At 34.8% G+C, this 22,254-nt stretch overlaps 1 protein-coding gene across 11 annotated transcripts in view; it reads left to right on the plus strand.

Moving 5' to 3' along the window:
* Nucleotides 1–22,254, plus strand: part of LARP4B (La ribonucleoprotein 4B) — a 52,057-nt gene that overhangs the window by 20,090 nt on the left and 9,713 nt on the right. For 3 of the 11 annotated variants that reach the window (XM_039352504.1, XM_039352498.1, XM_039352499.1), the window contains exons 3-13: nt 7,083–7,227; nt 7,795–7,956; nt 13,254–13,335; nt 14,298–14,434; nt 16,496–16,599; nt 16,849–16,959; nt 17,792–17,845; nt 17,930–18,142; nt 19,099–19,205; nt 19,746–19,997; nt 21,048–21,093. In XM_039352504.1, coding sequence (XP_039208438.1) covers nt 7,083–7,227; nt 7,795–7,956; nt 13,254–13,335; nt 14,298–14,434; nt 16,496–16,599; nt 16,849–16,959; nt 17,792–17,845; nt 17,930–18,142; nt 19,099–19,205; nt 19,746–19,997; nt 21,048–21,093 — 1,413 coding nt within the window. Of the gene's footprint in view, nt 1–1,645; nt 2,639–3,254; nt 3,459–4,577; nt 4,652–7,082; nt 7,228–7,794; nt 7,957–13,253; nt 13,336–14,297; nt 14,435–16,495; nt 16,600–16,848; nt 16,960–17,791; nt 17,846–17,929; nt 18,143–19,098; nt 19,206–19,745; nt 19,998–21,047; nt 21,094–22,254 lie in introns of those variants that run through there. The other 8 variants (XM_039352492.1, XM_039352493.1, XM_039352500.1 and 5 more) reach the window with 7 other exon arrangements.

Raw genomic sequence — 22,254 nt, forward strand, 5'->3', positions numbered from 1 at the left:
AACAAGGGAAGGAGATATTGAATGAGATTTTGTAAAGGCAGGACTCCAAAGTTAATTTCCCTGTACAATGAGATTGTTAAAATTGCTTACACAATATAATTCTTTTTACCAAATCCCAATGAAAAAAGAACATCCATGTGGGCAAAATTACTGTGATGAACCTTTTAGCCTTTATTTAAATAATGTTGTAATAAAATGTGTATTTTAATCAAACAACAGGAATAGGGTATCAATTACATTTCTCTAAGGCATCTCTTTAATTTGAATCTTGCTTCCTTCATCCATTTTGAAAATTTTTGGAATCAACTTGAATTATCCCACAGGCATCTAAATTGATACTGAAGCCATATCAGAGGTTATCTAAATTGCTGTTAACAATGAAAAGCATAATTTTCATATCAGTGTACTGGTACAAATATTGCATTTCACTGCCACAGAAATTAAAGAGGATTTAAAATTATGATTAGATTTTCATACTGATTTCAGTAGACTTAAATTTCATAAATATACCTTGAATCATTTTTTGGGCTTCTGAATTGATGGACATTGTTTATTTGTCTATTTAAGGTAATTAATTGAATTGTATTATTATATATAACCAATACAGACACTGTCCAGGTGTAAGGGCTTATGCAAGTTTTAACAATTGTTTCAGAACTCAAAACAGATCAATTGATTCAAAATATAGGAATATTTCATGTTTTGTTTATTTTTTGTTTATTAAATTTATATGCTACCCATCTTGCTGTCCAAAGCGATTCTCTTTGGAATCTACTTGCCCAAACAAACTTGAATATTTTAATGTTCCAACATAGGAAAATAAACAATGTTCAGGATAACTTTAGTTTATTTTTTAAAATAAAAGTACCTTGGCCATTTTTTAGTTTGGGTAGTAGAAAGTTCATTTCTTAGAAAAACAATGGAGCAAGAACTTATTTTAAGTTCATATTGTTCCCTTTGGGAAACACACAGAATGGAACAAATTTTTTTCACAGATTTGTGGAAAAACTCCAGAACATTTCACTTTCTTTAAGCTTTAAAATATTTGTATGCCTTATCCATTTCTGTTTTAAATAAAAGCTGTTAAAGTTTTTGAAGTGAGTCAAAAAAAAAGATATTTTTGGCTTGAAGATGTTTTTTTCTTTTTTAATTTTTCCTTTTTAAGGCTATAGTAATGGTGGAGTTTTATTTAAGAATTTGTTATGATTTCTTGCTCTTAATTTGTAGGCCACATGTGTTGTGCGGAAAATTGGATTTCTTCCCCCCTCCCAACAAAATACATTGAATTGAATGTTACTTTGCTCTTAAGTTAATTCCATATTGTATTAAAGTTATGTGTATATACAATATATATCAGTGGCTTCAGAATTCAGCAAGCATTCTCTGGCTTTTTGACAACATTTTTGTAAGGAGAAACTACTGAAGTTCCTAACTTACTCCTTCCTCTCATAGAATACAGTACAAGCCCCCCAAATACTTACGGGGTAAATTTCTCAGTGCAAAACGCCTTGTATGTATAATATACTGAGGCATTTCTCAGAAACTGACCTTAATGTTGAGTGGCAATAGCACATGAGCCCCCTGCACTGTTTAAACAGTACTATTTTTGGCATCTGGGTGTTGGCTTGTCTCTCCAGCAGTTTTAAAGCGAAGTGGTTATATGCAGCAAAGAGCTTACAGCTCTGGGACTTGCAAAGGAGAACTTAAAATGGGCTGCTGTTTCACTAAGGAGCCAAATAACAGCCATAGTGAGAAAATGAGCCTGCTGCAGAAAAGTATAGAAGAGGAAACCTCTGAAAATAGGATAAGTAAAACTTTAACTTCGGTTTTAGAGGCTAAGGAAAAAACGGGATTGCACATAAGCCAGGAAGAAGGTTGTCTAGAACCTACCATTTATAATGACTGCTGCATAGAATCAATTAAGCATCCTTCAGTCCATCGGGTGGTGTTTGCTGGGAACATTTCCAGTAGGCAATTTAATAAGTATCATCCTTTATCAGAAACCTTATTAACAGATGGGATTAATGATAAAAAGCTAACAGAAAAAAGCAGTCCTAACAATCAGTTTGTGAATAATGTAAGCAGCCATCATATTAATAGTAATAGTGAAAGTGAATTGATTCTCTCTGAAAAGCAATGGCATTCATTTGAAAATACTTCTGTTTTGTGTGCACCAATGGCTTTAAACAAAGGAAGTTTGTTTCCAAAAGCTCTAAATACATATAGTATGATGGACAACAGTTACATGGCACAAGCTGAAATAAAGACTGTTGAAGATAATGATGCAGTTTTAAGTAGAATGGATAAGGAAATAGCAGCTTTGACCTCTGTATGTTTTGACATAGATAGACCCCACAAGAAAGCCAAAGATGAATTCTATAGTATTTGTATAATTGACGATGATATGAGAAATGAAGAAAGGCAAACAATCACTGATGAAGAGTCTATTACAATTGTACAACCATCAGCTATTCAGGAAGGCTGCAATTTAACATGTCCTGTAGAAGAGAAGAAAGAATTCTTCGTTCAGGAAGCAGAGCGTGTGCCAGTTAATATCAGAATTCTGAAAGATGCTAATCTGATGAACAATAATATGGTGCGAGAAAGTGAAAAGAAAAAAGATCCTCCCCTTGGCTTGGTGAGCGAGGGTTATAGATTAAATACTGAAAGCATAGCAACATGTGGTATAGAGGCACAAGCACGTGTTGAAGAAAGTCCTCAAAATAGAACTTGGGAAATGGATATGCTTAATAGTAGAATCATTTTGAATGAATCAGGTTGTGAACACAATTATTCAATACCTGTGGAGAAAGGCATAGACGTGAATTCTTTGCAATTAAGTAAGTTAGTGTGTACATGCCATTCCAGCCCTGATGATGGCAATAGCAGTGATATTAAACTGAATTTTGAACATAATGAAAATCAAACCATTGATGGAGAATATTGTAAATGTTTGTTATCGAAGCCACTGCTTCCATCAGAATGTAGTAATGCAACCATTGATTCAGTTTTTGTAAGACAAATTAATATAGAAACTGTAAGGCAAGGAAATAGGCAAAAATCTGAAAACAAACAAAAGTGTTTCAGGAATGTGAATGAATTTCAGACAATTTCTGATTGCAGTGATAAGGAAATATCAGATATTTCTGAACACAATAATCTACAGAATCTTTTGAAATATGAAATAGTTTCCCATCAAGAAGCTTCATGCAGTCCTGAAAACCTGATTAAAAATGCTATTGTTATGCTTTCAGCATCAAATGATTTAGTTTCTGGAGCAGAACAAACTCATGTACCAGAGTTTAGCAGTAATGAAGATTGCAACTCTGTAAGAACTGGTCAGCAACTCCAATCTCAAATAAATAGCATACCTTCAGAAAACTGTGGTTTGAAAAGAGGTCTGCTGGAGAACAAGGCGACTACCACTTTTTCAGACCTATTCAACATAAATGTTGAAGGTAAGAACATTGAAAAAGAAAATTGCTTGCAAGATCAAACCCAGCAAGATTTCTTAAAAAGCAGCAGTAAAACATATGAATATTCCCATGCACTTAATAAAGACAGTTATTGCTCCATCTCTTTGGCATGTTCTAAGTCAAATGAGTTGGATTTGGACAGGAAACAGTCAAAGGCATGGAGCAAATATATATTCTATAGGCCTGAAGAATTTTCTGCAAAAAACCTTATAAATGGAACCCATGAGACACTGTTTAATGAAGTGGAATCTGAAGATTCTGATGGTTCCAATATTAGTTTTAGTTGCATATTAAATACCAGTAATAATTCACCAGAGACGCATAGTGTACCTCCAGAAGGACAAGAAATGCTTGCAGATCTGAAAGCTTCTAGAAATCTGCAGACTTACATATCTAAGAGCCAGTGTGAAACCAAGAGGTTGCCTGCATCAGATTTACTAGCAACAGAATGCAAAGAAACACCTAGTAATTTAAATGAAAAAAGTTCAGACATTTATAAAAATAGCTCTTCACTTGAACAAAGTAAAACGATGACTATATGCCCACATGATCACTTGATTTCTAGATTTTCTGTTCATTATGAAAATTTATTACAAGAAAAAACAGAGAACTCTGTTTTTAAAGATAACCATGATGATGAATTAAAAACCAAGATAGAAAGCTCTTCTAAAGCAAGCCCTACAGGCAATGTGAGCTGTGGTTTAGAAACTTATGAAGATGCAGGTGTGAGTTTTATTGACCCCAGGCAAGAAGATAAGTATGCGGCTATTCCTTCCTATGAAATACCTCTTTTCCCTGATAACGAACGAGAATCTGAACAGGACAGTGCAAACAACGTTTTTGAGCTGATGGAAGATATATTAAAGGACCCTGATAATATGCAAAAACTATATCTAAGAGATTCACAAGATGATGCTGCATCCCCAATTTGTCAGTCTACTGAAATAAATAGTTTGTTTTCAGCCACTGATTTTACATATGGTCAGGAATGTATGAGCTACCTGTGGATCGATTCTTTTAACAAAGCTGAAAATGCATGCCTGTCAGCTGGCACAGTGCAAAATCAAGCTGGAGATCTGAGAGTTTCTCCTTTTCATATAGGAAAATATCCTTATCATTTGTTAATGAAAGAAAAGAGTGCTATTTGGGGATGGCAAGAGAGAGATGAAGAATGTGTAAGTTATTGTAATTTCATTCATGAACTTTCTTAGAAAACTCAGTACAAATAGTCCTCGACTTAAAATAGTTAGTGACTGTTCAAAGTTACAATGGCACTGAAAAAAGTTATATTTACGACCATTGCAGCTTCCGCACAGTCATGTAATCAAAATTTAGATGCTTGGTAACTGATTCATATTTATGACAATTGCAGTGTCCTGGGTTTATGTGATCACCTTTTGTAAACTTCTGACAAAACAAAGTCAATGGGGAAGCCAAATTCACTTAACAACCATGTTACTAACTTAACACCTGTGGTGATTCACTTAACTGTGGCAAGAAAGGTCATAAAATGGGACAAAAGCCACTTAACAAATGTCTCACTTCACAACAGAAATTTTGGGCTCCATAGTGATTGTAAGTCGAGGACTACCTGTACATGATTTGAAACTTAACTTGAAGATTTTAATTTGACAAAGGGTTACCTAAAGATCCTGTGGCTTGGATCTAGAGGTGCCTATTTGCTTAATGTACATTACTAATGCTTTCCTGCCAAAATGTTCTTGAGTTCCTTTAATGTTGCAGTTTCTTCACGGCCTGTCCCATTCTGTGAGAACATAGGAGGTTGCAATTGGCCCTATTGCAAGATCAAACTCTTCTCTTGTTTTGTAGAATCAATTCACTGTTGTAAAGTTTTCTAATCTTTTCCCGAGGCTTAAGCCAGGAATATTACTCCTCCCCCACCATTGGACAGGAAATGAGATTATAACTGAGATAGTTTGAGAAATACAATTTAAATTAGTGTAGCTTGACAGAATAACATTATGTATTACATAATTCTGCAAAATATACGGAAAAGTGTGGTGTATATGATCTCAAATGTCAAAGTTAGTACAGTGTTTAGAAGTAGCACCTAGCCACCTTGTTGAAATACAAGAACAGTGAGAAAATTCTCAGTTTATTGGACAACCTGTTGCAAAACACATGGGTTTTTCTTCCTTTTAAAAAAGATATGAGTTTTTTGTTAACAATATTAATGTACTCTCAAGATTCATTTTTCATGACTGAGATCCAGATGCAGGAATATCAATCAAGAACGCATAAATATTGTCTCAATTGGATTTGTAACCAAACATGTTTTAATATGACAATTGAATATTGCTATTGTTTAAAAATGATCAGGCACTGACTTCCTTACTACTAACTCTGAGGGACTGAATTTTGTAGTATTGTTGGCAGAGCTAACCATTTATCTTCATAAAATATTATGCTACATGTGTCTTATGCATCCTTTTGTCTTTATTTGGCAAGGAGATGTAATACTTAATGATTTAAATTCAGTGTATTATTCCTTTTAAAAATGTTCTCAGGCATATCTCTTTTACAGCTAGTGCAATTAAAACTAATTTCTTAAGGGAATTATTTAATTAAAAGGACCGTTTATAATGTAAACATTTAAATAGCCTTTTTATTATGAATTGCTATAACTAGTTAAGTTGTAAGATAATATATTAACATGGAGAACTATAAACCTAAAGCATCTCAATAGTTCTAGTGTAAATTTTACTTAAGGCCTTTAACCATGCATATTATAATTTATTGATTTAATTATCATTGGCTAGACTTGGACTTACAAACTACATAACCACTTAGGATTATGTGATTCAAACATTGTCCTGAGGTGTTAACCATAGTTATGCAACCTAATGGTTGGGCTTACATATTAAACACATTAAAAACATAATACAATGTATTCAAATTTAAGTTCAAAACTCTCCTCTGTTTTCACTGGTTAAGTGGCTCTAAAATAGCAATGATCTGTATCTCTATATGTCAATGGCTTTAACTTTAGAGGTTTACTATAAGAATATAGTATTGCTTTTTATTTTTCTATTGATTATGCATTTTATATGGCTCCTTGTCCTCTGTTGTCTTTATTATGAGTTGATGAAAATATTGACACTAATCTGACAATGTTCTCAATGACTTAGATCTACTTTTTTGTCATAGATAAGAATGTTAGTATTCTTGTTCTTCCAAAGCTTGTTCATGGGAACTGTAAGGATACAGAGCGTGTTATGGGAATAAGTTGTGCAAAGAGGTTAAAGTGAACATTGGTGGAAATCCATCCCTTTACATTGGAACAAATAGGAATAAATTTAAGTTAGCGAATATAAATAGTGTTTTTCATAATAAAGAAATATAAACATGAGGTGCTTATGATTTAGACTTAAGAAGCAAAGTGAATTCAGCTAAACATTCAAGGTCTTTATAGGAAGTCTCTTTTTTTAAAAAAAATATATTTTCAACTCATATTGTGTAGTTCTTTTATATAGGCAACTTACAATAATTTATTTTTAATGAGACAAATGCTGTGTGTATATCTGTATATGTGTATCTATGCAGTTAATGAACACAGCTGTTCTGAGTATGCATTATGTATTACAGGAGCCAGCCAAGGTTTCAGAATTAAATCCTAATGCAAAAGTGTGGGGGAATCACATGGTACACGTGGAAGCAAGTGGTACTGAAGGGGGTGTGAACAAACCCTGGGAAGAAATAACAGATCACCCACCAGATTCCTGTAAAGAAGGTACAAGAAATCTGTTTTGAAATACCGCATTATTACTAATACTAAAACTAACTATTTCTATTTATATAATGCTTTACTTATACAAATAGTTTTCCTTTCTTCAGTTAACAAGGTACCTCATACCTCCTCCCAGTCCCACATTCTTCTCTGTTTTTATTACAATTACAATGAAACCAACATTTGCTAACCAGTATGCTCCTCTTAGCTAACCTCTTGCTTTCCCTTCCCACACATCCCCATGCCCTAACCCAAAGGATATGCTTGTACATACTCTGTCCTAGTTGTTCAGTTTAAAAAATAATTACTTAAAAATTAATTAATCCCACCCTTACAACATATTAGAGGCACCAAGTAATGGCTTAGCTTGAGGAAAGAAGAAAAGTTGTTTGCCAGCAGCAGTCGTACATACACAAGTAACAAATCATTGCATATTTCTTGCAGGTTTCATTGAGAGAAACTTACAGTAATTATAGCAAATAACAGCAGTTAGTCAGAGTATGAAACCTTTGATGTCTAAGTCACAGCAAATGAAGTATATTTTTGTGACTCTTATAGTTTTCTCCACAGCATTAGAGGCTAATGGTGATGGTGACAAAAAACACCAGAATGAATCGTTAACAAAACATCAAGAACCATCACTATCTGTTCCATTATCAAATCAAACAGATATGAACCCTTTGGCTCTAGATCATGCAGAGTACGAAACTGTACATGAAAATACTGAGACAGGTATGGAAAAGGTCCTTGCTCATTCTTAAAGCTGTTTAGTTTTCTGGTTTATAGAATGATCTTCAGGAAATTTGCACATTCTAGCTACTGAAGAAACATACCTGAGCAGGACTGAACTGTAGGCATTGTTACAGATGTGCCTATATGAACAACAGCTGTGACTATTAAATCCGTAACACAGTATGAAATAGGAAATGCAGAGTAATAATTTTATCAGCAAACCCATATATGTGCGAGTCATCTAATTGGAATTGTTGCTTGTCTTGTTAGATTTGTCCTGCTTACATACAATTTGCTTCCTGTCATCTTCCATTGCAATATCAAGCTGAGTGCACAACTATAATATTTTAAAAATGTAACATTCCACACCCCCTTCAGCTTAACACAGAGCCACACAGAATCAAATCAGGTAGAAAGATTTTGCCTTATAGACAATGTTGGGGATTTGGATTTCTGATGATAAATATGAATGAAGTTTATGGATCTATATATTGTGTTACACTATTAATTTCAGTTATACAGTGAATTCATACCTTCAACAGGCTTATGCACTTCAAAAATTCAGTTCCAAGAAAAATGGAACAGGGTGATCTTGTCATGGCCCAAACACCAAGAAAAATCCAGAGTTTTTTCTAAGCAGTTTCCTTTATTGTTTCTCATCCACAGATAGAAATCTTGCCAAACTAAAGGAAACTACTTGCATCCTTAAGATATATTTTGAGGATACTTTAAGGAGGAACTGTCCCGACCTCCTCCTTCCCAACCAAACTATCTAAAATTTGCTGTCTCTTATCTTATTCCTCTGGAAAGCATTCCCTCTCCCCTCTCCTCTACATAACCACTCAGAGTCACTTTGGAGAGGGAGATGAGTAGCATATAAATTTAATAAATACATATCATGCAGAGTTTCTTTAAATTGAATGTTTTGCATTGGATGGTCATAGGAAAAAAAGATTATGTAAGACATTGGTACATTCTCACTCCTCTACCAACATTTACATATTTTCTGGCCTCTCTTTAGACCAGCGGTTCTCAACCTATGGGTCGCAACCCCATTTGGGGTCGTTCGACCATTTCACGGGGGTCGCCAAGCAAGGCTGTCCGCCATTTTTTTCCCCTTTTCCAGCGGGTACCTTACCTCCCTTGGGCCGGGCCAGCTGGTGGCCCAGCCGGTGGTCGGCCTGCTCCGTCTCTGCTGCTTGCCAGCTACGCCTCGGCTGGCGCAGGGGATGGCACCATGCATGCGTGGTGCTCCCGGGCAGGGAAAGTCCTCGACTTACGACCGGTTTAGTCCCCGACTTACGACCGGTTGGGGGTCGCGGCATTAAAAAGGTTGAGAACCACTGCTTTAGACACAGTAAAGATGAGGACAAAAATCATAAACACAACTTTATTGTAACCATTGAACAAATGTAGCTTATGTTCTCATTTTAACTCTGTTAGACAATAGTTGGAAAATATTTTTTGTATGATGGAACCATTGCCTGAAGGAGAGAAGGTCCTGATTGGGGGGGGGTCTTTAAAAGACATACCAGTTTAGAATCCATTTGGGGGGAGGAAATATTTGAAGTCAAATTCTTAAGTCTGTATCTGTTATTTCTCAACAATAAAGAAACCTGTTTGACCCATTCTCAGAATTATTCTGGTCCTTGCACCTGGCATTTCTGGATGCTTATATACCATTTGTTCTTAACCTATTTTGGAAGAGTGGTGTTCTTACCACTCTTATCATTTTCATTTGATGGGGTTATTTTTGAATTTCTGATTTGTTCACAAACCATGAAATGTAGTTAACTGGAAGTGTGCCTAGCTCTGACATTCCCTTGGTGTAGTAAAAAATCAAGTTCTTCCTCATCATTGAGGCCTACTGAATTGGCAGAATTACTGCTTTAGCTTGGTTTGAACCATATGTATATTTATTTCCACATGGAGAAGCTGGGAAATGTGAATAAATAAACGTGCCCAATGACTTTGCATAAACTGGAGGTCTGTATAAAAGGAATGTAAATAAAAGATCTTACAGTGAGTAATAGCCACAAAATGCTTGTAGTTTGAGTTCTCATGCCATAAGCATTTGCTCCACTAAAGGCTTTGTTATTCTGTAAGCTGCAGCTCCACACTTGGAATACTGCATCCAGTTTTGGTCACCACGATGTAAAAAAGATGCTGAGATTCTAGAAAGAGTACAGAGAAGAGCAACAAAGATGATTAGGGGACTGGAGGCTAAAGCATATAAGGAACAGTTGCTGGAATTGGGGTATGTCTAGATTAACGACGAGAAGGACGAGGGGGGACATGATAGCAGTGTTCCAATATCTCAGGGGCTGCCACAAAGAAGAGGGAATCAAGCTATTCTCCAAGGCGCCTGAAGGCAAGACGAGAAGCAACAGATGGAAACTGATCAAGGAGAGAAGCAACTTAGAACTAAGGAGAAACTTCCTGACAGTTAGAACAATTAACCAGTGCTCCAACACTGGAAGTTTTTAAGAAGAGACTGGACAGCCATTTGTCTGAAATGGTGTACGGTTCCTGCCTGAGCAGGGGGTTGGACTAGATGACCTCCAAGGTCCCTTCCAACTTTTTATTATTATTACTATTATTATTATGGATCATTGCACAATCAGCCAGATGTTCAGACTGGATTTGGCATTTTGTCTACCTATCGAGTTCTTACCCAGGACCTGGGATAGGCAGATGTGGATGTTTGATGGTATTACAGGTATCGTCGCAGGATGGAAGCAGTTCCTAGTAAGGCCGCCTATTGCAATTGACTAAGCAAATTTGTCAATGCCAATAGTATTCAAGTGGTGCTCCAGTTGTTTTGGGATTGCACCCAAAGAGCCTATTACTATTGGTACTACCCTTGCTAGCTTTTGCCACAATCTTTCTATTTCTCTTTGTAGGTCTTTGTATTTTGTTATCTTCTCCAGTTCTTTCTCTTCTATTCTGCTGTCTCCAGGCACTGCCACGTCCACTATCCAGACTTTTTTGTCTTTCTTATCGACAATTGTTAAGTCTGGGGTGTTATGTTGCAGGTGCTTGTCTGTTTGAATTCTGAAGTCCAGAGCAGTTTAATTTTATCATTTTCTATGACTTTCTCTATTTTATGATCCCACCAGTTTTTGCTTACAGGCAAATGATATTTTATGCAGATCTTCCAATGCACCATTGTTGCTACTTTGTCATGCCGCTGCTTGTAGTCAGTCTGTGCAATCTTCTTGCAACAGCTTACCAAGTGGTTCACTGTTTCTTCAGCTTCTTTGCATAGGCGGCACTTACTGTCTGTTGCTGTCTTCTCAATTTTGACTTTGTATGCATTTGTCCTTAAGGCTTGGTCTTGTGCAGACAGAATTAGTCCCTCGGTCTCTTTCTTCAATTTTCCTGCTCTTAGCCATTGCCAGGTTTTATTATTATCTGCTTTCCCAGCTATTTTTTTCATGTATTGGCCATGTAGTGCTTTGTCTTCCCATGCCTCTATTCTGTTCTTCATTTGATCTTTCTTGTAGGCCAGTTTGGTCTCTCCAGTAGTTAGTAAGCCTTCCTGATATACTAATTTCAGGGCATCTTCATCATTGTTCTTCAGATATTCTTCCAAAGCCATTTTTTCTTCTTCAACCATCTGATGTACTTGTAGCATTCCACGCCCACCTATTTGCCTTGGTAGATAAAGTCTATCAATGTCACTTCGTGGATGAAGGGCATGATTCATTGTCATTATTTTTCTGGTCTGCCTATCCATTGCCTTTAGTTCTGCTTGAGTCCAGTCCACTATTCCAGCTGTGTACCTAATGACTGGGATTGCCCAGGTGTTGATTGCCCTTATGGTATTTCCTCCATTGAGTTTGGACTTTAAGATCTTCTTCACTCTCTTGATGTATTCACCTCTAATCTTTTTCTTGACTATTATTATTATTATTATTATTATTATTATTATTATTATTATTATTATTATTATTATTATTATTAAATTAAGTATAAGCCCGTAAGTCGTATCAGTTGCAAAACAGACCACCTACATGACCAACTTGATAATAGAACCTTTTTTTGCATCTGTCAAAACTTAGGAACTGGGTCATAAATATATCTGAAGAGGTCCATCGTAACTTCAAATGATCACTCAGTGGCCAGTCATAAGTCGAGAGCCACCCGTAGTGTCAAATAATATGCACAATACTAGCTATGTTGTTTTAAAATTGTAATGTTTTCCTTAATCACTAGAAATAGTTAAAGCAAATAAATACTTTTTTCAATCATGTCAAACAGTCAAATTTCAGATGCTGTTACTATGTTAGATAGATAGATAGATAGATAGATAGATAGATAGATAGATAGATAGATAGATAGATAGATAGATAGATAGATAAATAGATAGATAGATAGACAGACAGACAGACAGACAGACAGACAGACAGATAACCTTTATTGTCATTTTTTACTGTGGGCACAATATATACATACATAATACACATACAAACATACTATATACAACATATGTATAGACCTACACCCTTACATATTAGTAACATATAAATATTAATCACTGTCCATCTTGAATACATAACAGAAGGATGAAGCTTTAGAGTTCACAAAATTAATATATAATGTTATATATACTGTGTATTAAAAGATCCAAAACAGTGATAGCTGAGTATTGGAGGCCCTTAATTGTTTTCAGATACATAACACCAACCTTAACCCAAAAAGTTACTTATTTTTTATTTGTAAATGATTTCTTACAGCTTGTTAATTTGGAAATAAATCATGAATAAATTGTGTATTAAATCTTAAATATATTTTTGTTATTGACTGTTCAATTTAGGTAATTTCTCTTTTATCTAATATTTACCCTTCTAAATATTAGTTTAACACCATTGATTTCATCTGCTGAGAATCAGAGGTCTTAGCTTATCTCAAAAACCTGAACCAGTTTAAATCTGGTTAATGCTTAGATAGGAATTTCCTGGTGAGTCTGAGTAGGAAGTTTAAAAAGAAGAAAAGTGGTAAACAATTTCTATACTGATTTAAAAAAAACCTGTATGGATTTGACCATGTAATGTGAACACCACATGCCATAATGGTAGACTGTCTAGGCCAGTATTTTTCAACCATAGCAATTTAAGATGGGTGAACTTCATGCCCCAGAATTCCAGCCATTATGTACTGGGGAATTCTGGGAGTTGAAGTCCACCCATGTTAAAATTGCCAAGATTGAAAAATCCTGATATAGGCTGATCACTTGCTACTTTTATGAAGAATTATATACCATTTTTTTCTTTGTTTCTTGTTTTCCATTTTAGGAAGTAAAGAACATCTTCGGCCAGAAGGTCAAGAAGATTTACGTGAAGTGCTTAAAAAAACACTGGAGTTCTGCTTATCAAGGTAAGTATATAATGGATATAATATAGTCAAGCCTCATGTTATTGCTAATAAGAGGACAGATTAAATGTTAATTAGGGTGGAATAGGCAATATAATTAATTATGAGTGCCATAACCAATATGTTAGTCTCTGGACTGCATAGAAATTCATGATCGGGCTGGGATATATTTATATGCTAATTTTATAGCTTGAAATTCAGAAAGGATTGGGAAGGAATGAAAACTCAATAGTGAAGATTTTATTTTCCTTAATTGTTTAATTATCTTATTTCCACAACTGAATCGCAAAAGATAAAATGCAATTATACAAGCTGCCAGTCATTTGCTAGGTATTTCGCGGGCTCTCTATTACAGGAAGGTTTGTTATTTCAGTACTTTAGAAGAACTAATTGTTGAGAATAGGTGCAAGTCAATTGTATGCTGTCCTCTGCACTAAAAATATTGGTACCTTATTTTGCTTATCATTAAATGTAAAGTGCCAGACACTTGGAACTCTTGTATAGAGTAAATTATATAGCAGTAATTTTTCAAAACTCACCACATGATCTGATTACTGTTAGTCTTTAATATAAAGCTATAGCTTTAAACTAAATTTAATGACGCTAATGTAATCCACATGCTGCCTTCGTGACTGGCTAGAAGTTTGGTAATATCACACAAGTGTTTTTTTTTTCTGTCTACCTGGATACTGATTTTTAAAAGCATCTGAAAATGGGCTACTTTTGGCTTTCTGTGTCAGATGGTTCAAGAAAAGCAGGACTTAACAATCTAAGAGGCAAGGACAACAAGTTTGGCTGTAATTCTGTAATTTTGCAAGAAATGAAGTGTTTTAAAGTGAAAACATGACTGTATCTTAATATTTAGGAATAATTTTAAAGGGCAATGCAACGAACACCCTGCTAGGAATTGCATGGAGAGTTAATTTTATACTGTTTTTTTCTTTCTTTTTTTCCCCCTTCTATAGAGAAAATCTTGCCAGTGACATGTATCTTATATCTCAGATGGACAGTGATCAGTATGTGCCAATAATAACAGTAGCTAATCTTGATCACGTCAAAAAGTTGAGCACAGATATGGATTTGATTGTTGAAGTGCTGCGATGTAAGTAATGGCAAATCATGTATTATTTTGCACCATTCTTTAGAATAAGAGAGCTTAGTTGAGATGGACAAGGTTGAAACTCATTTTTATTCCCTTAAGAAGTAATGTATCTTAAAATGACAATACCATTTTTTTTGTAGGAGAGTTTTATAGAATATTAAGTTCTTTTATCTTAAACAGAAATAAGTCTTTTTATACAGGCAATCCTTGACTTATTGGGACTGGAAAATTTGTTGTTAAGTGGTACAGATGTTAAGGGAGCTATCATGTGACCACATCTGAATTTATGATCTTTGCGTCACATCATTAAACAAATCACCATACCCATTAAATGAAACATAACATGATTGCAATTTGAGACCTTCCTTTCCATCTTCCCATTAACTTTGCTTTTTGGAAGCTGGCTGGGAAGATCACATTGATCATGTGACCCCAGAATTCTGCAGTCATCACAAATCCAAGCTGATTGCCATTGACCAGATTCTGGTCATGTGATCACTCATCATAAGTGTGAGGATCGATCATAAGTTATTTATTCCAGTGCTTTGAACAGTCACTAAATGAATGATTATAAGTCAAGAACTACCTATATATATATTCACTAACCTGACTCAGGCTTAAGGAATGTACACGTGCCTGCTGGCTTCTTCTTGTGAATTATGAATTTGCAAACAGATATCCTGAATAATGGCAGTTTTCCTGAACACACTGTACATTGAGTGCCTTACTTTGAACTTCTTAGCACTCTCAAGAAAATCTGTGTTGGAGTTAGAAAGCCTTTAATAGTCAGCAAAAGGATAAAATGACTTCTTTTCTAAAATGGTTCTGCCATCACCTCTTAATAAGAAACACATATTTTTCTGAGAGTGCATGGTTGAAACCCAGGAGAAACACCTTCTTTAGGAGGTCTCCTCAGCCCCATCCAAAGCCTCTTTTCCGCATCGGATTACAATAGCTGTGTGTTGCTGTTTAAAGTTTAGACATGATAGATAGAGCATGGTAGAAGATAATTTCTACCTTGGGTATTGAGTGTGTTTGATGGTATAGGGTCAGGTGAGCCTATAGTATGAAAACTCAAGTATAGTATCTTCCTTTCCCAGAAGCCCTCTAGATGTAGTTGTTAGGGTGGCAGAAGAGAGGTGTCTTTATCCCACATCCTCTCATTTAACTCAAGTGTGTCACAGAGCCTAGGAGCTCCCAATCTATAGTCAATAGATAAAACTTTCAGTGGCAAAAGAAATAAAAATAGCATGTTGCTCCATTCATAACAGTATCTTAAAAGAACCTCCTATAAAATGTTTTAAAGGAGAATTTCAGTCTGAGGCAAGAGATAAGACATTTATGAATAAGATAAAAGACACTATTGCTCAGAGATCTCAAAATGCATTAAACATAGAATATATGAGCTTCCATAGTATGAAATATGTATCAGAACCAATAAAGTTCTGCTTGTCCATAGGAAATAAAGAATAACCTTAGTTCATTGCTAAATAAACATTTATCTTTGTTGCACAAATACCAGTCCTTTTGAATAGTGTAGAGTTCTTTCCTGTTCATTTTTACTTTTTGGTTTTCTGGAAATTCCAAATTTAAATTGGAGCTAAAAAAGGTTTCTCCTTTTATCCATTCTAATATACTTTCTTCCTTTTATTGGTGATCAGTCTGTATTTTATAGGAGAACAAAGTCCCTTCATACTCCTCAGTCTTGTTTCAGTTAGATTGAATATAGATTTAGGCTCTGAATTTGTTTGGGAACGGTTATAGCAGGGGAAAATTATATTTTTAATTGATTCCCCTGTTTTAATAACAATTGAGCTAATTCTATTATAGGTTAACAGAGCAATGGTTCTCAACCTGTGGTCCGCGAACCCCTGGGGGGGGGGGGCTTGATGTCATCAGATGTTATTTAAATCTTGAGTTAAGTTTTGGGGGTCCATGGCTATGGTCACAAAAGGTATTTAAAGGGGTCTGTGGTGAAGAAAAGGTTGAGAACCACTTTAATAGAGTATTAAAGGTAATAAATACAAACTAGTTGCAACAACATTGTTTGTTTGTTTTTAGCATTGCCTTTAGTCCAAGTAGATGAAAAAGGTGAAAAAGTCAGGCCAAACCAAAATCGCTGCATTGTAATTTTGCGTGAAGTACCTGAATCCACTCCAATTGAAGTAAGTATATTATTTCATCAGAGTTTTTAGTTTTATTTTTTAAATTTATAAATATAGTAAAACACTAATAAGAGAGAGGATACCTGGAGCATTAGTTTCATGACCTGTTCTTGAATACTCTTTATATTCAATGCTAATATGGCTTCAGTTGGGGCTGAATTAGTCATGGTTATAATTCTTAATGAACCCTTCTTCTCTTCAGCCCTGACAAGCTATCATTCCATCCACCCATTTATGTATTTATTTTAGGAGGTTCAAGCACTCTTCAAAGGTGAAAACCTGCCTAAGTTTATCAACTGTGAGTTTGCCTATAATGACAACTGGTTTATTACATTTGAGTCTGAAGCAGATGCACAACAGGTAAGTATGTGTGCCCTTGTGCATATGTTATGTTGAATTATCTATGTTAGAGACTGTATGATTCAAGTTAATCATGGCTCAAGCACTATGATGAGAACACAACCAAAGAAGACTACAGCTACTAAGTGATCATAACAGACCATTCTCCCATGTTTGGAACAAAATGCTGACTCTGTTATGCAAGTAAAGGATTCCATAATTAAATATACTAATTATTTCCCACAGTTAATTTGGTAGTTGGCAAATAATTAAAGGTAGTCAGAGCAAATAGTTAAATAAGCAAATAGCCACAGGCAGGGTTGTCATATAATTGGAAGTTATCTAGTTGGGAAGGGATTCATAATGTTAATAGGTAAGTCTATTGTAAACATAGCAAGATGATTTATCTCCCCCCCCCCCCCTTATTAGCATGGTCTTGGTAGATTTTGGAAGCCTGATGAAAAGGACCCTGAAGCTATCAGTTTCTCATATGCTATAAGATGTCAATAGTATCACTTGGGTTCAAGTCCCATTAAAATGAGTTATATAACTTATTCCTGTTGGCTTTGGTAAATTTAAAATGCCTATTCTGTGATTGTCAAGTTTGCCTGGATTTTTCAATTCCCATAACTGCAAAGATTTCCAGTGTTTTCTCTACCTGATGCTTTCCCACAATATGCAGTTAATTGCCAGATCAAAATAACACAAAAAAATTGATGCATTTCCAAATATAATATATTATTTGTAAGTCTGAATTATATATGGGCATTTTTCTTCATATAGAAAGGTATTTGTGCTTTTTTCCCATTAGTTCAATTGCACCATTTCAAACAAGTATATCTTTCTCTTAAAGGCTTACAGATATCTTAGAGAAGATGTGAAAACTTTCCAAGGAAAACCAATTAAGGTAAATGTATTTTGGAATTTGAAATTGTAATTAGTATAATTCTGAAAAGCATCTTCTAAGAATACAATCTTTTATCATTTATAGGCAAGAATAAAAGCAAAAGTAATAGCTATAAATTCATTTTTGCCAAAGAATGGATACAGACCTGTGGACATGAATATCTACACACAACAGCGTTATACAACATCATTTGCATACTTACCTCCAGTATACGGACCCCAACAGCAATTTCCACTATATAGTTTAATTGCACCACAGGCCTGGTCTACAACACACAGCTATATTGACCCATCATTGGTAAGCACTGGGGAACCATTTGTTTGTTTGCTTGTTTGATGATGTTCATGCTGTTGCAAAATATTTTGGGGGAACTGTTCAGGGGGAGAAAACTTACACAATTGTATTTTACAACATTCTATGTATTATTCCTCTGTACCAAAAACTCCCTGTGTATCTATGCTTAGATGGAGAGGAGTATCCTAAACCTGTCTGCAGTGATATTCAGGAAAACACAGGAAACTTTTAATAGGGAAAATAAAAATCCTTCTACCTTTGAAACCTGATGGTATAATCTTGAAGCCTTTAGTATTATTTGCGCTCTTTTGCAAAGTGCGATTTTTAACCCTGTGCTTTCCTTTTTGAGTTGACATCAGGGTGTTTCCTGAAGTAGCTTATTTTAGAGTTAAATCTATATTACTTGATCTACTACTATGATTCAAACTCAGAACATTCTGTTTAATAAAATGTGGGATGGAAAATCAAACTGATTAAAATTCAGACAACGTGCTGTAATATAACATGTTTTTTTTATATTTTAAAACTTTCGGTGTAAATCAGATTGATTGTTACCTTGTCCTTGATGTGTATTGATTTTTATAAATCCATTAAACTAAGCGTACTAAATAAAATCTCGTAGGATGTAAAATTGCATACTGAGACATTTTGTCAAGACATTTCTCTCTTGTATGCTTGCATGCTTATTTTCTTCATGTAAATTTTTATCCGGAAGAACCATGGTTTTAGAAATATAAATGTATTTATATTGCATTGTATTATATTATAAGTATATTTATTAATATATTCTAAAGCTAAGGTTATACAAATATAAATGTATGTAATGAAAATATTAATAAGCACAAGTAGATACTTATAAGGAAAAGTGAAGTGAACTAATGAAACCATTGTGCTATTTTCAGAACTTTATGGATATATTGAAAGTTTCAAATGTACATCTGAAATTTTCTGTTCTATAGGTTGCACCATTTCCAAATACTGGATTTATCAATGGATTTACAGCTCCTTCTTTCAAACCAGCTGTTGCTCCACTTGCTACTCTTAGACAATATACACCAAGAACCAGGCAAGTTCTGTTAATACATTTTTGTGTACCTGGACAATATGCCTGGTGCAAATAAACTCATATATCTCTCAGGGATTTCTGGCATTATTTCATCACAAAATGTCACCATTTCTATCTCTTAGTCTCTTAAAAAGGCATACACAACAAGAAAGGCAGGTAAAATTGAATAGGGAAATATTTGTACAGACGACAAAGAACCAGTGCCAATTGGAAATTGGCTGTAAATGTTTTATAGCGAATTATGAATTCCATTACAAAATGACCATTGAGTCATAACTGCTGTCTTTGTGCAGAGAAGCCTGCTTCCAAAATAAGCTATGGGCGACAGCCACAACCTAACCCTATTCTAAAGATGCCTCTAGGATTTGTGTTTGCCCCAGAGGCATTCTTGGAAATGGAGACTGCGGTTGAGGGTAGTGCCAAACACTGTGATCAATCGATCTTAGACTCCAGTAAAAGCTTGCATGTTGATGCAGTTCTAAACATCTCCTGAAGATGTCCTATGATGGCTCTGAAAGGTTTTTATTTTTCCCTGTCCAGAAATCCCAGCAAATCATATCTACGGCATACAATTCCTACTGTAGACAGAGGGACTGGACTGCTAGAGAGCCCTACAATATTCAATCTTTCTGCTGACCGATTAATCAACGGTGTCAGAAGCCCACAAACCAGGCAGCCAGGACAAAACAGAACACGGATGCAAAGTACTACAAGCTACATAAAGCGAGATGTAGGGAGCGGGCGAGTAGAATCCACGGCTTCAGATTCATCCCCCAGCTTAGGCAGAGGAAGGTGGGTATTGAAATTTAGGGTAAAGCACTAGCCCCTGAGGTTGGGAATGTTGTGTGTTTCCATGTTAGAGATTTCAGAAAGAAGAATTCTATGGAAATAAAACAAGAAAAAAATTCTCAATTTGTATTTGATAGTATAATCAAAGGCAAAACACTAAGGATATTCTCATGTAACATTAAGCCGTGATGAGTTAGTTCTCTTCAGTATATGAGCCAAGCTTTGTTTATAGAAAATAGTTTCAGTGTCCAGCTATGAAGTCTGTCTGTCTATCTTATCTATCTATCTATCTGTCTATCTATCATCTAAGATAATCTGATTGAGTAGAAACATAACAGCATATGGAAAATAGTGGTGCAGATGTCACTTTTATATGATAATATGCACAATAATATTTTGTGCGTAACTTACAACTATTTATCAAAAACGCTGATTGCTATTTTATTGAATTGTTTATTAAAATGGATCTAATTAATGCAGCTTGGAAAGTAAATGGCAATGAAATCACTTCCAGAAAAAAAAAATATTTTTTTGAAGAAGGGAAAAAAAGTTATTTAATGAGCATCACACCTTGGGTTTTTTTAATATTTAAAATAAAACAGTGTACATCTAGACTTACAGAATTCTTGCATAAGTAACCTTCAGTGAAAGTTATAACATTTCTGGATTCAGGTTATTGGACATTTCTGATATTCCAGAATGCTAGCTGGAGTGCTACAAATAAATGGAAAGCATTAGGTTGGGTAGTAAGGCCATTCAGACATGTATAACTCTTCCTCTTGGAAATTTGGGACAGTATACAAAGTCCTCCATTTTCTATTTCCATCCAAAATTTTTCATGTAATGAACCTGAGAAGTAGGTTATACTAGGCTGAATAATAGTGATTTGCCCAGGATTGCTGTTCACATACCTTAGAAGAAGAGTCTTGAGCCTGCTTCTTTGACCTAACTGAAAGTTCTGACAGCTACACCCCAAAGGGTTTCTCGGTGTAACAGTACAATCACATTTAAGAATGAATAAGTTGCTAATAATGATGACTTCTGTCCTTCCAGAAAAAACTCTTACGGCTATCGAAAAAAGAGAGATGACAAGTTTGTGGTGAGTATGCAGTGTCTAGATATTCAGTTGAGACTAATACAGTAGCACAGCCTTGGTGAGGAATGATTTGACATGATGTTAAATGGTGATTTAAGCAGTAAAAATACCTATTCTAAATTACCCCAAATTGTCATGAGGTAAATGCCAAGGTTGATGGTGACTCATATTTGCATTAGATTTTCAAGTTGTTAAAGCAATTTTACAAAGCATCTCTCTTCCTGGTGCAGCTCTATTTGAATTCATTTTCTGTCCAGAAATTAATTGGTTCTACAAACATAGGAGAAAATTCTCCCATAACAAAATAACTGATTCTCATTTTAGTCACCACAAACTCCTTCATGTTTTAGCTGATCCTGTTCTTATTTTTCTCCTTATCTATAATTTCTATCTTTTTTTTTCTTTTTGCTTTTAAGTGGATCTTGTTTTAAAATTTGAATCTCCCTTTCTATTTTTTTTTTCCACAAAACAGAGAGGCTCACATTATTGGTCATATTAGTAAGAAGAAGAAACACTTAATTCTCCCATTTAAAATATTACAATGGATATTGTTTTCAGCTTCTTGTAGAGAGCCAACTAGAATCATAATTAAAGGAAGCTGAATGCTGGATGGCTATGTTTTTAATGACTAATTGAAACTTAAAAAAATAAGATTAAACCTAATATAGACTAGTATAAAGTAAGAAACAAGAAATCAATAAGAAAGAAAGTGCAAGAAAACAAAAGTTGAATATAAAACAAAGAATATATATATACATGCAGACAGCCCAGGTTCGAATCTCAGAAGGGTATGTCTGGTTGAAAAGAGCTAAAGAGTTTGAAATAGCTATTCCAGTTCTCCCTTAATTCTTTGCTAGCAATCCAAATTTTATATATATAGATAGATAGATAGATAGAGAGAGAGAGAGAGAGAGAGAGAGAGAGAGAGAGAGAGAGAGAGAGAGAGAGAGAACTTCTGATACTCTTCATAGCAGCTATAAGTACAATTACATTTTAATCTCTTTCTCTAAAGTTACATCATAATACTCTTCTTTCTCTAATGTATCCTAATAATCAAAATCATAAATCTCAAGTTCATTTTTTCATTTTTACACAAAACTCTCTAAGAGCTTTCTCTATCTACCAATAAATGTAGATAGTGTCTTTTCTGTAATCAAATAAGTT

The sequence above is a fragment of the Crotalus tigris genome, unplaced genomic scaffold (genome assembly GCF_016545835.1).
Source record: "Crotalus tigris isolate CLP2741 ecotype Arizona unplaced genomic scaffold, ASM1654583v1 scf7180000018435.730608, whole genome shotgun sequence".
NCBI classification, from domain to species: Eukaryota; Metazoa; Chordata; class Lepidosauria; order Squamata; family Viperidae; genus Crotalus; species Crotalus tigris.